At 43.4% G+C, this 13336-nt stretch overlaps 1 protein-coding gene across 1 annotated transcript; it reads right to left on the bottom strand.

Moving 5' to 3' along the window:
* Positions 1-390: 390 nt before the first annotated feature.
* Positions 391-4018, bottom strand: LOC127307805 (protein DCL homolog, chloroplastic). Its single transcript, XM_051338585.1, has 3 exons — positions 3686-4018; positions 2014-2128; positions 391-922 (listed from the first exon to the last, which is right to left on the bottom strand). Exons 1-3 carry the CDS (start codon positions 3928-3930, stop codon positions 731-733), a joined length of 552 nt encoding a protein of 183 aa, XP_051194545.1. The 5' UTR covers positions 3931-4018; the 3' UTR covers positions 391-730.
* Positions 4019-13336: the final 9318 nt, after the last annotated feature.

The raw sequence follows: 13336 nt of genomic DNA, 5'->3' as shown, positions 1-13336 counted from the left end.
TCCTCTCTGCCTCGTATTTTATTCCTCCTTTTCTTTTGCTTCTCTACACCGAGGTTCGGTCTGTACCATGTTTTGTTTCTCAAACTGGGTTGACATTTGGATTATTACAAGAAAGACAAATTACATTTGGATTACAAGAAAGAGAAACTACTGGAGTACAATTTTTTTTTTGCTTTAATGCAAGCTAGCTGAAACCTGAGATGTTGCTTTGCTCAAAGGTTGGGCGCCTCTACAAGAGGGAGCTACTGTCATGCCATGCGCAAGAGGATAGCAGCCCCAATCACGCAAACGCATGCACAGAAGAGAAAATCGACAGTACCTGTGGGCTGTGGTAGGTAGTAGTAGTTTCACTTTATCATGCAAATTATCAAGAGGTTGAAAAACTCCAGCTTGAGAAAATGCAACAAATTATTCCATCCAAACTCAGCCTAATTTGGCAATAAGCTGACTACAAACTGTAAGAGTCCTTATGTAGGGTCAATACTGATTTTTAATCGTCGGCGCCATATGGAGTACATCACAGGAAACATGCACGTATGAATCTAACCACTTCTACGAGTTTTGTCCCGGATCATTTAGCAACAAGAAGAACTGGACATTGCATAAAGTAACCTGGACAAATACGTCTTTCACCTGACATATCAAACATAGACTAGAGGACTAAGGAGACAATGAAATATTAGATTTTGGTGCCAGCCCCAATCCCAAAGGCAGCATTATGCAAAATATTCTACTTTCGAGGACGAAAAAGTGTTGGCCGTTCCTGTCCGAGATGTTTATCTATGAACCTATCTGCATGGGATGGATAGGCCCTTTTGACGTACGCCCTCAGACACTTGCGGTATGAAAAATCCTCCACATCACCATTCGTTCTAGCGATGAAGAGGCATCTGGTCTTTCTGAAATCAGGGTGCTTGTCAACCTACAATCATGAGCACTGCACATGTTAGGAAATGTCCAAAGAATTTACATGTCCAAGGCCCACAGAATGCAAAGATCAGTTGGCATAAAGGTAGCAATCAAATTTCATAATCAGAAACGGATTGGTAGAATAGTGTTTTCACTTCAACAACGCGAGGTGCGACAAAGGAATTGTCAAAATGGCGAAATAAGAGTTGGTATGAACTGGAAATATAGAGATTATGTTATGCATGTACCTAAAATTTGCAACTCCCAATTTTAAATGCCAGGTCAGAGTAATTAAACAAAACTTTAGGCATGATTGATTAATTAAACTAAATGTTTCAGACATTTAGCACTGTGGTGTACCATTTATTAAGCAACGGATAATCACAACGTACATTCCGTGGGTCGTGGGATGAATACTCCATCATAAGAATACATGGAAGCCAAGACAAATCAGTACGAGTGTCGGAAAACTGGCTTTATATGATCCAATATCATTTCTTAATGCCATTTACTAAGCAGAATTTCTACCAAGCTATTTAAGGATAAAGGAAGCCATTAACGAAATAAAAAATAACAGGCGAAATTTTCCCAAAACTGACAGTATAGATACACTTATATTTAGGAATGACTAGCGTGTGAGGTATAAATAAGTCCAGCTCCCCATCAGATTTGCACTTGCAGCTTAGTGGTCAGCTTACTAAATGAGGTGGTTGTGTTAGTTACTTGATACTTAGCACTTTAGTTCAGAGCAAGCAGCACCATGGCTGTTGCGGAACATTAACTTGCACATTATCCAGATTGAGCCACAAGAGACGTCCAACTAGTAAGGGTTTCAAAAAACAGGGGAATTATCAAGACTCGAAAATGTAGTTCTAACTATTATGCTCAATGGTAGTCCTGCTTACAAACAAAAGTACTGCACAAACTTAGCTTCTGAGGTATTTTAACTAGCAAATGATTATTTCCTTAAGATAATATATTAATAATACAAGCTTGGCAAAGAGGAAACAGAAATCCATGTGAATAATAGAAGAACAGAAAAGAAAATTGGATTTGTTTGAGGGTCTCATGTCTTATAAAATACAAGTTATCACCGTAACTCACCAGAATAGCATCAAGTCCACAACCAATCTTGTCTTCTGATCGGGGGTGGTGAGCAAGAACCTTTTCTACTATAACCTTTTCGTCATCCGGACTTAAAAAGCCACCATCTCCATATCTGTTATAGCAGAACACACTCAGAAAGACAATAAAATATGATCATAACAGTACATCCTTGAAAACTGCAAGTATTATAGTACATCAAAACCCTATTACATAACTGTCTTTTTGTTAGCTGGACCAATTTTTTTTCAAAAAATTGCCTGCATTTGATTAAGACAAGGTGGGACAAAGAACTTCACAGCTATAACACTACCAACAGGACGAAGACATTTAGGGAGATGGGAATCATAAAACAAGACACATGCCATCTCTGGGAATCAACGGATGGAAGGACGGCGAAGTCGACTGCTGCTGAAGGAAGAACAGACACCACTCACCATCTATGTATGATTGCCGCAGGTGTGTGGTTGCCAAAGAAAAGTCCCAGCAAATGGAACACATCATCACCCAAGCAGACTGTCTCCCTGTACCAGTACCACACACATGTAGCCATGAAGGATGGGAGGAAGAAGCCATCATCTGATTAAGATGTAGTTGGGGCACATATCTTGCCACAAGTCGGGACCTTTTCTTGTGGCAGAGATGTTGAGGTTGCACATGAGCAACCAAGCCAGTATGCAGCATGCCGGCTAGATTTGCGGGAGTTAGAAGATGGGACAGGAAGACCTCCACAAACATGCTTAGGCAGCTCCCTTAGCTGCCGTATCTGCCTGTGGAAGCTCAGGAGGACGCCATGGAAAAGGCTGCAGAGTTTGTCCATCGACTGACTAGGCGACAAGAGAATAGGCCACACACTAACAAACTTTACCAGAAAAAAAAGGAACTTAAGCGGACACCGTCAAGCATGATGCATAAGTACCTTGCCACCAGCAGCCATGCAGGTGAACCAAATCAGGACTTCTATTTTATTAAGAAAACAAGGAGAAAGAAGAAGACCAGCAACACTGAATCACTGGGATAGTATGAACAAACGGGCACACAAGATCTAGGACAAGCATCCTCACTGAAGCAATAAAATCTGGTCAGAATGCCACCTTAATGGCTAATATCATAGTAGAGAAGACCAATTGGGCCCCTTTCCTCCTCCATTCTAGCTGGTATGGTGGGCAGAAGAGAGGGGAGAAGAGATGGTGGCGAGATTGGGAGAGGTGAAATTAATACTCCGTACATTGAACTTCTATTCACCATTCACTAACAAACATCTCCGCATGCCATGACACCGTGTGCAAGCAACCCTTCTTGGATAGTCCAGTACCAATCCAATGTTCTTCCTTAATGAACGATACTGAACACCGTCAAGGTGGCATTCTAGTATTCTAGCTAGTTGTTTAGTTGGATGAGGCAATAATAAAATATGCATCACAAAGTACTTTGACGATCCTACATAATCTAGCACTTTGACCAGTGATGACTCTCTAGTATTCTAGTTATTCATTAAGGAATGTTGCCCAATTTCTGAAGGTATGTACCCCGATTACAACAAGTTCGCATGCTTTAGCGGCGTTATGAAAATTGTGCGTGTTAAATGCGCACGGCGATTGAAAAAAAAACGTGTCTGCCCACTGTTGGAGCTTGCTATTCATTGCAAAGATGGGAGAAACCGATAAGTGACCTGCCGGAGTGGATGATGTCCTTGACGAGTTTGACGACGGGCTTGACGTCGCGGAGGATCTCCGCCTCGGCCTCCTCCCACGGCTCCTCCACGGCCCCCGGAGGAGCGGAGGGCTCGTCGGCGGCGGCGGGAAGTGTGCAGAATGGGCGGCTGCGGCTTGATAGCGCCGGAGAAGCGGCAGATGGAGGGATGCCGCCGCGGAGGAGGCGCGTGGAGGCTCGGGCGAGGGCGGCGGCCAAGGCCATGGCTGCTTCTTCGGCTGCGGAGCCGGAGCCGGAGACGTCAGACAAAGAGCAAGGGTTTCTTGTTCTGACAAGTACGAATGGGCCTGGGCTTTTCGCTTCATGGAATAATGGGGTGGCGTTGTACACCCATAGTGGAGATGGGGAGCAATTATTCTTTATCTTAAAAAAAAAGATGGGGAGCAATTCCCAACACTGGTTGAATGTTTTTTCAAAAAAAAAAAAGCAACACTGGTTGAATGCCCGCGCATTGCTACAACCTCATAATTTTTTATGTCATTTCCCACATATATAAATGTTATTGCATGTGACTCACTCGCTCTCTATCCCCTATTGATATGTTGCATCATCATCCGACCCCATCTTAGATTAGCAGGAGGTCCCATGCTTTACCCTCCCCTTCAAAAACAATGGATCAATGCATAGCCCTCCTCAATCAAGCAAAAGATCCCTCCCCCAACAACCAACATACCTTAATGTATAATATATAAATAAATATATTGGTGTACACATCGGAACATTTGTCATTTCAAATTCAGCTAAGATGCATTTGACCTGGGAATTGTGCAAATCTTGATGCGTCAACATCATGACTTTATGAATCATTCAGTATAAAACAACGAAGAGGAGCAAAAGGGGGACATGTCTCCTCCTCATTGCAGATATTTTTTCTAGAATAGTGAACCAAAGGTTTCATGTCTTTTCAGTAAGAAATAGGAAAAGGAGTTTTAACATCATGGTGTATGGGGGAGCATTGGTGAGTCTTCACGAAGCAACAATGATCAAGTGAGGCATTCCAGCTTGAGTGGAGCTTGAAGAGTTATCATTAAGATCAAGCGGGATACGCAAGGCAAAGGTATGGCCTTGCTAGGTTTTCCTTTTACCGGTCTCAAGGTGGTTGTTGGGATACCGGATTATAGGATGGATATCCGCACTATCAAGATGGGCTTTTGGTTGGGTAACTTGATCACATCGTATTAGGGAGCTCAATCCTTTGCATACTTTGCATATCTCTATTTCTTATTGGTGTTTCTCTGTGTGAGGTTCTTGAGCTTGTTGCTAGCTTTCCAACAAGCCTAAGTTCATCGAAAACGGAATCCATATGCATCTTCTATTGCGTTTTCAAGTTTGGAGGTTTTACCGGTGTATCTTTTATAGATAGGTCAAAACATTCATGCTGTGGTTTTTCTCCGTGGGTGGACAATGATGTTTCTATGCATAAAGTTGTAGGGCTTGTTGTTCTGATTCCAACAAGCCTAAGATCATCGAAATCGGAGTTCGGACGTAAAAGTTACCACGGTTTCTGTAAAACATGTTTTCCTGCTCGCCCGGTGCCTCGCCCAGCGTGACCAGACGCCCCACCGGCCCACCCGGCACCACGCTCGGCGGCGCTGGCTTTCTCACCGGCTCTCCCGGCACAGACCGGCTCCTGCACCAATGACCACCGAGGGACATGTACTGTAAGCCCGGACGCTCGTTCGGGGCTGGCCCGGTGTCACGCCCGGCGTGACCGGCTCTCCCACCAGGCGGCCCGCCGGATCTCCCGCCAGGTTGCACGAAAAACTCCCAGATCTTCCCCAAATGGTCATATTTCTTTTGGCTATAAAAGGAGCTTCTTCCCCAATAGTTTTCTAGGGTTCTTTAGCACATTTTTTTACCACCATTGTTGAACCTCTTGAGCTTGCTTCCTCTCCCTTTCTTCCTATGATTCTTGCATATTCTTAGGGGATTTGAAAGAGGAGATCTAGCTCTGCAACCTCCTCCGATCCATTCCTCCTCTAAGTGAGGAGAACTCTTGTGATCTTGATCTTGGAGTCATTTGTTGATTTCCTCCATTGTTCTTCCTCTCTAATCTCATACTAGCATTTGTTGCTTTGGTGGGTTTTGAGTGTGAAGGATTTGAACACCTTTGGTGTTCTTTCTTTGCATCATTGCATAGTGTTGACCTCTCCACCATGATTAGTTCGAGTGAGAGACCGTGAGCTTGTTACTCTTAGAGGGTGACCTCCTATTTGGCTTGGTTGGTGTCCTGGTGACCTCTTCGTGGAAGGTTGTGAAGGGGCCCGAAGCTTCTCCTTCCTGGAGCTTGTGAAGTTGTTGTGGAGCTTGCCATCTCCGGAGTGGATGAAAAGCTAACCATAAGGAAAGAGGATATTCCTTCGTGGGATAGGCTCGGAGAAGAAGGTGAGCCTTTGTGGCATTGGGAAATCCTTTGTGGGATCCCCACCTCTCCAAACGTGACGTACCTGTTGGAGATATGCCCAAGAGGCAATAATAAAGTGGTTATTATAATATCTTTGTGTTTATGATAAATGCTTGCATACCATGCTATAATTGTATTAACCGGAACATTGATACATGTGTGTTATGTAAACAACAAGGAGTCCCTAGTAAGCCTCTTGTATAACTAGCTTGTTGATTAATGGATGATCATGGTTTCGTGATCATGAACATTGGATGTTATTAATAACAAGGTTATGTCATTAATTGAATGATATAATGGACACACACCCAAATGAGCGTAGCATAAGATCAAGTCATTAAGTTCAATTTGCTATAAGCTTTCGATACATAGTTGCCTTAGTTCTTTGACCATGAGATCATGTAAATCCCTTACACCGGAAGGGTACTTTGATTACATCAAACGCCATTGCGTAAATGGGTGGTTATAAAGATGGGATTAAGTATTTGAAAAGTGTGAGTTGAGGCATATGGATCAATAGTGGGATTTGTCCATCCTGATGACGGATAGATATACTCTGGGCCCTCTCGGTGGAATGTCGTCTGATTAGCTTGCAAGCATATGATTGGATCATAAGAGATGACATACCGCGGTACGAGTAAAGAGTACTTGTTGGTAACGAGGTTGAACAAGGTATGGAGATACCGATGATCAAACCTCGGACAAGTAGAATATCGTGTGACAAAGGGAATCGGCATCGTATGTAAATGGTTCAATCGATCACTAAAGTCATCATTGAATATGTGGGAGCCTTTATGGATCTCCAGATCCCGCTATTGGTTATTGCTCGGAGAGGAGTCTCGACCATGTCTGCATAGTTCGCGAACCGTAGGGTGACGCGCTTAAGGTTCGATGTCGCATAAGTAGATTCGGAATATGAGATGGAGTCCGAAGTTTTTGTTCGGAGTCTCGGATAGGATCCAGGACATCACGAGGAGGTCCGGAATGGTCCGGAGAATAAGATTCATATAAGGGAAGTCATTTTCCGGGGTTCGGGAAAAAGTCCGGTGTTTTGACCGGAGCTTCTAGAAGGTTCTAGAGGGACCAGTGGGCCCACCACCCCGGGAGAGGCCACATAGGCGCCACATGGCATAGTGGGTCCTGCCCACTATGACATGTGGGCCCAGTCCGGCCCACCCCTAGAGATAGAATCTATCTCTAATTTAAATGGTTTAAATTTAGAGATAGAATCTATCTCAAGATTAAAGTGTTTAAACGAAGAGATAAAGGGAAGACTTGGGGGGAAGACTTCCCCCCCTTCATGCGCCGGCCAAGGAAAGAGGTGGGGCCAGGGGGAAACCCTAGGCCGACCCCTCCCCCTATATAAAGAGGGGAGGGGGTGGCCGGCCAACACACCTCTCCTCCAACCCTAGCCGCCCCCTCTCTTCCTCCTCCATACGCTCTGCAGGCTTAGGCGAAGCCCTGCAGCAATTCTTCTCCACCACCACCACCACGCCGTCGTGCTGCTGGGATTCCGTGGAGATCTACCACACCTCTGCTGCCCGCTGGAACGGGGAGAGGAAGGGGCTTCATCGACACCGTATGCGCGACCGAGTATGGAACTGCTGCCGGATTGCAGCACCGGAACGTTCGTCTACACCAACAACGAGATTAATCTCGTAGGCTTTGGAATCTTCGAGGGTTAGTCTCATCTCCATCTCGTTGTTCAGATCTCATAGATTAAATCTTGGCTTTTCCATAGATTAGATCTTGGATTTATTCGTCTTTGCGGTAGGAAATTTTTTGTTTTCTATGCAACGAACCCCATCAGTGGTATCAGAGCCATGTCTATGCATAGATCTGTTGCACGAGTAGAACACAATGGTTTTGTGGGCGGTGATGCTTTTGTTGCTTTAGTTTGTGTACTTTGCATCTTGCGGGATGGTGGGATGAAGCGGCCCGGGCTAACTTTACATGACCGCGTCTCATGAGACTTGCTCCACGCTTGACATGCAACTTGTATTGCATAAGTGGCTTTGCGGGTGTCTGTCTCTCCCACCATAGTGAAGATTACAATTTGCACTTCTATTGTCAACACTAGTATCACTGTTGTGGTTCATGTTCGTAGGTAGATTGGATCTTACTCGAAAACCCTAAACCACGTAAAATATGCAAACCAAATTAGAGGCGTCTAACTTGTTTTTGCAGGGTTTGGTGATGTGATATGGCCATGATGTGATGATGATTATATTTGATGTATGAGATGTTCATTGTTGTATTATGGCAACCGGCAGGAGCCTAATGGTTGTCTCTAATTTTTGTTAAAGACCTGCGTGTCTATTCATCATGTAATAGCTTTATTTCAAGTAGTTGTTATAGTAGCTATAAGTGATGGACAACCATGAAGCGGCGCCACTGACCTTGACGCCATGCTGGTGATGATGGAGATCATGTCCGTGCTTTGGAGATGGAGATCAAAAGCACAACAAGAAAGGCCATATCATATCACACATTATGAATTGCATGTGATGTTAATCCTTTTATGCATCTTATTTTGCTTAGATCGCGACGGTAGCATTATAAGATGATCCCTCTCACTAAATATCAAGATAATAAAGTATTCACCCTTAGTATGCACCATTGCTAAGACTTGTCATTTCGAAGCATCTCGTGATGATCGGGTGTGATAGACTCTACATGTGCATACAACGGGTGCAAGCCAGTTTTTGCACACGCGGATACTAAGGTTGCCTTGACGAGCCTAGCATGTACAGACATGGTCTCGGAACACATGATACCGAAAGGTAGAGCTTGAGTCATATGAATGATATGATGAACACTTTGAGTGTTCGCCTTTGAAGCTACATCTTTTCTCGTGAAGATCGGACTTGGTGTAGTGGATTTGGTTCGTGTAATCACTAAGACAATGCGAGGGATGTTGTTTTGAGTGGGAGTTCACCTAGTTAATTTAAGAATTAAAATTGAAATCATATTATCATAAACTTAGTCTAAACTCTTTGAAAATATGTTGTAGATCATGGCGCCCCCTCCATCAGTTTTAACCAGTTCCTAGAGAAAGAAAAGCTTAAGGGCAATGGTAGCAACTTCACTGACTGGTTCCGTCATGTGAGGATTTTTCTCACTGGTGGAAGCCTGCAATATGTGCTCGATGCACCGCTAGGTCCCCCACCACCTCCTGCATTATCCGAGGACATAAAGAATGTTTATGAGACTCGGGCAACTCGGTACTCCGAAGTTCAGTGTGCCATCTTGTGCAGCCTAGAGGCAGAGCTCCAAAAGCGTTTTGAGCACCACGACCCGTGTGAGATGATGCGTGAGCTCAAGCTTATCTTTGATACTCATGCGGCCGTGGAGAGCTATGAGGCCTCGAAACAGTTCTTTAGCTGTATGATGGAAGAGGGCAGCTCCGTTAGTGAGCACATTGATACGTCTCCGACGTATCGATAATTTCTTATGTTCCATGCCACATTATTGATGATATCTACATGTTTTATGCATACTTTATGTCATATTTATGCGTTTTCCGGAACTAACCTATTGACGAGATGCCGAAGGGCCAGTTGTTGTTTTCTGCTGTTTTTGGTTTCAGAAATCCTACTAAGGAAATATTCTCGGAATCGGACGAAATCAACGCCCAGGGTCCTATTTTTCCACGAAGCTTCCAGAAGTCCGAAGGGGAAACGAAGTGGGGCCACGAGGTGGGGACACAGTAGGGCGGCGCGGCCCAAGCCCTGGCCGCGCCGGCCTAGTGTGTGGCCCCACCAGGACTCCACCGACCTTGCCCTTCCGCCTACTTAAAGTCTCCGTCGCGAAAACCCTACCACGTTCGACGAAACTAGAGAAAACCTTCCAGAGCCGCCGCCATCGCGAAGCCAAGATCTGGGGGACAGGAGTCTCTGTTCCGGCACGCCGCCGGGACGGGGAAGTGCCCCCGGAAGGCTTCTCCATCAATACCACTGCCATCTTCATCAACGCTGCTGTCTCCCATGAGGAGGGAGTAGTTCTCCATTGAGGCTCGGGGCTGTACCGGTAGCTATGTGGTTCATCTCTCTCCTATGTGCTTCAATACAATAATCTCATGAGCTGCCTTACATGATTGAGATTCATATGATGATGCTTGTAATCTAGATGTCATTATGCTAGTCAAGTGGGTTTTACTTATGTGATTTCCGGAGACTCCTTGTCCCACGTGTGTAAAGGTGACAGTGTGTGCACCGTGTGGGTCTCTTAGGCTATATTTCACAGAATACTTATTCACTGTTATGAATGGCATAGTGAAGTGCTTATTTATATCCCTTTATTGCAATGTGTTTTGTATCACAATTTATCTGTGTGCTACTCTAGTGATGTTATTAAAGTAGTTTATTCCTCCTGCACGGTGTAATGGTGACAGTGTGTGCATCGTGTAGTACTTGGCGTAGGCTATGATTGTGATCTCTTGTAGATTATGAAGTTAACTATTGCTATGATAGTATTGATGTGATCTATTCCTCCTTTCGTAGTGTGAAGGTGACAATGTGCATGCTATGTTAGTACTTGGTTTGGTTATGTTGATCTGTTATGCACTCTAAGGTTATTTAAATATGAACATTGAATATCGTGGAGCTTGTTAACTCCGGCATTGAGGGTTCGTGTAATCCTACACAGTTAGTGGTGTTCATCATCCAACAAGAGGGTGTAGAGTCTAGCATCTATCTATTTATTCTGTTATGTGATCAATGTTGAGAGTGTCCACTAGTGAAAGTATGATCCCTAGGCCTTGTTCCTAAATACTGCTATCGCTGCTTGTTTACTGTTTTACTGCATCTTTACTTCCTGCAATATTACTACCATCAATCGCACGCCAGAAGCACTTTTCGGCGCCGTTACTACTGCTCATATTCATTCATACCACTTGTATTTCACTATCTCTTCGCCGAACTAGTGCACCTATTAGGTGTGTTGGGGACACAAGAGACTTCTTGCTTTGTGGTTGCAGGGTTGCATGAGAGGGATATCTTTGACCTCTTCCTCCCTGGGTTCGATAAACCTTGGGTGATCCACTTAAGGGAAACTTGCTGCTGTTCTACAAACCTCTGCTCTTGGAGGCCCAACACTGTCTACAAGGATAGAAGCACACGTAGACATCAAGCACTTTTCTGGCGCCGTTGCCGGGGAGGAAAGGTAAAAGGTACTCACACTCCGGATCTCGGCTACTAAGCTATTTTCGCCGTTGTAAGTACTCGAAGCTATTTCCTTTAGATCCTGCAATTGCATCTTTTTGTTTCTTGTTTACACTAGTTAGGCATAATGGACAACAATGAGCTTCTTATTCTATTTCCTGATTTAAGACATGGATGGTTTGATGCGAAAATTAAAAAACCTATGGAACATATTAGTATGAACGCTTTGAACACCATTGTTGCTAATGATATGGAAAATTCTAAGCTTGGGGAAGCTGGCTTTGATGAGCATGATATTTTTAGTCCCCCAAGCATTGAGGAGAAAATTTACTTTGATGATACTTTGCCTCCTATTTATGATGATTATAATGATATTGGTCTTTTAGTACCGCCTGTTATGGAGGATAAATTTGATTATAATTACAATATGCCTCCTATATTTGATGATGAGAATAATAATGATAGCTACTTTGTTGAATTTGCTCCCACTACAACTAATAAAATTGATTATGCTTATGTGGAGAGTAATAATTTTATGCATGAGACTCATGATAAGAATGCTTTATGTGATAGTTATATTGTTGAGTTTGCTCATGTTGCTACTGAAAGTTATTATGAGAGAGGAAAATATGGTTGTAGAAATTTTCATGTTATTTGAAGCTACACTTGTTCTATCTTCCTATGCTTGTTACTTTTTTCTTCATGAACTTGTTTATTTACAAAACTCCTATGCATAGGAAGCATGTTAGACTTAAATTTGTTTTGAATTTGCCTCTTGATGCTCTCTTTTGCTTCAACTACTATTTCTTGCGAGTGCATCATTAAAACTGCTGAGCCCATCTTAATGGCTATAAAGAAAGAACTTCTTGGGAGATAACCCATGTGTTTATTTTGCTACAGTAGCTTTGTTTTATATTTGAGTCTTGGAAGTTGTTACTACTGTAGAAACCTCTCCTTATCTTATTTTATTGCATTGTTGTGCCAAGTAAAGTCTTTCATAGCAATGTTGATACTAGATTTGGATTACTGCGCAGAAACAGATTTCTGTCTGTCACGAATTTGGGCAGGGTTCTCTGTAGGTAACTCAGAAAAATCTGCCAATTTACGTGCGTGATCCCCAGATATGTACGCAACTTTCATTCAATTTGGGCATTTTCATCTGAGCAAGTCTGGTGCCACTTTAAAATTCGTCTTTACGGACTGTTCTGTTTTGACAGATTCTGCATTTTATTTCGCATTGCCTGTTTTGCTATGTTTGATGGATTTGTTTGTTCCATTAACTTCCAGTAGCTTTGGGCAATGTCCAGAAGTGTTAAGAATGATTGTGTTATCTCTGAACATGTGAATTTTTGATTATGCACTAACCCTCTAATAAGTTTGTTTTAAGTTTGGTGTGGAGAAAGTTTTCAAGGGTCAAGAGAGGAGGATGATATACTATGATCAAGAAGAGTGAAAAGTCTAAGCTTGGGGATGCCCCGGTGGTTCATCCCTGCATATTTTAAGAAGACTCAAGCGTCTAAGCTTGGGGATGCCCAAGGCATCCCCTTCTTCATCGACAACATTATCAGGTTCCTCCCCTGAAACTATATTTTTATTCCATCACATCTTATGTACTTTACTTGGAGCGTCTGTTTGTTTTTGTTTTTGTTTTTGTTTGAATAAATGCTTGTGTGGGAGAGAGACACGCTCCGCTGGTTCATATGAACACATGTGTTCTTAGCTTTTAATGTTCATGGCGAAGGTTGAAACTGCTTCGTTCATTGTTATATTGTTGGAAACGGAAAATGCTACATGTAGTAATCTTTACTATTAAACGGGGATTGGTGGTGTCCGTACGTCAAAAACTCGGATGGTACGTCAAAGAAAACCGGAGTCCCTCTTCGTTAGATGGAAAACAAAAACCGATCGTCCCTTAGCTGCTCCCGCTCTCGGTATAAGAATAACAAAAACCAGTAGAAAAACCAAAAAAAAAAAACCTGCGCTCGCAACCATCCCGAGTCCCACAAGAAACCAGCACGCGAGAGCCGGCCTGCTCCGCCATGGA

The sequence above is a fragment of the Lolium perenne genome, chromosome 6 (assembly GCF_019359855.2).
Source record: "Lolium perenne isolate Kyuss_39 chromosome 6, Kyuss_2.0, whole genome shotgun sequence".
In the NCBI taxonomy this organism is placed as follows: domain Eukaryota; kingdom Viridiplantae; phylum Streptophyta; class Magnoliopsida; order Poales; family Poaceae; genus Lolium; species Lolium perenne.
Note: the sequence above shows the minus strand (reverse complement) of the source record. Positions and strands in the feature narration are given on the sequence as shown.

Bases quoted from the DNA above. Each gene is read 5' to 3' on its own strand.
- LOC127307805 (XM_051338585.1), bottom strand. From the start codon at position 3,930: ATGGCCTTGGCCGCCGCCCTCGCCCGAGCCTCCACGCGCCTCCTCCGC. The intron at 2,129-3,685 runs GTCACTTATCGG...CTGCTATAACAG, and splicing joins GACATCATCCACTCCGGCAG to ATATGGAGATGGTGGCTTTT. The intron at 923-2,013 runs GTGAGTTACGGT...TCATGATTGTAG, and splicing joins GTGGACTTGATGCTATTCTG to GTTGACAAGCACCCTGATTT.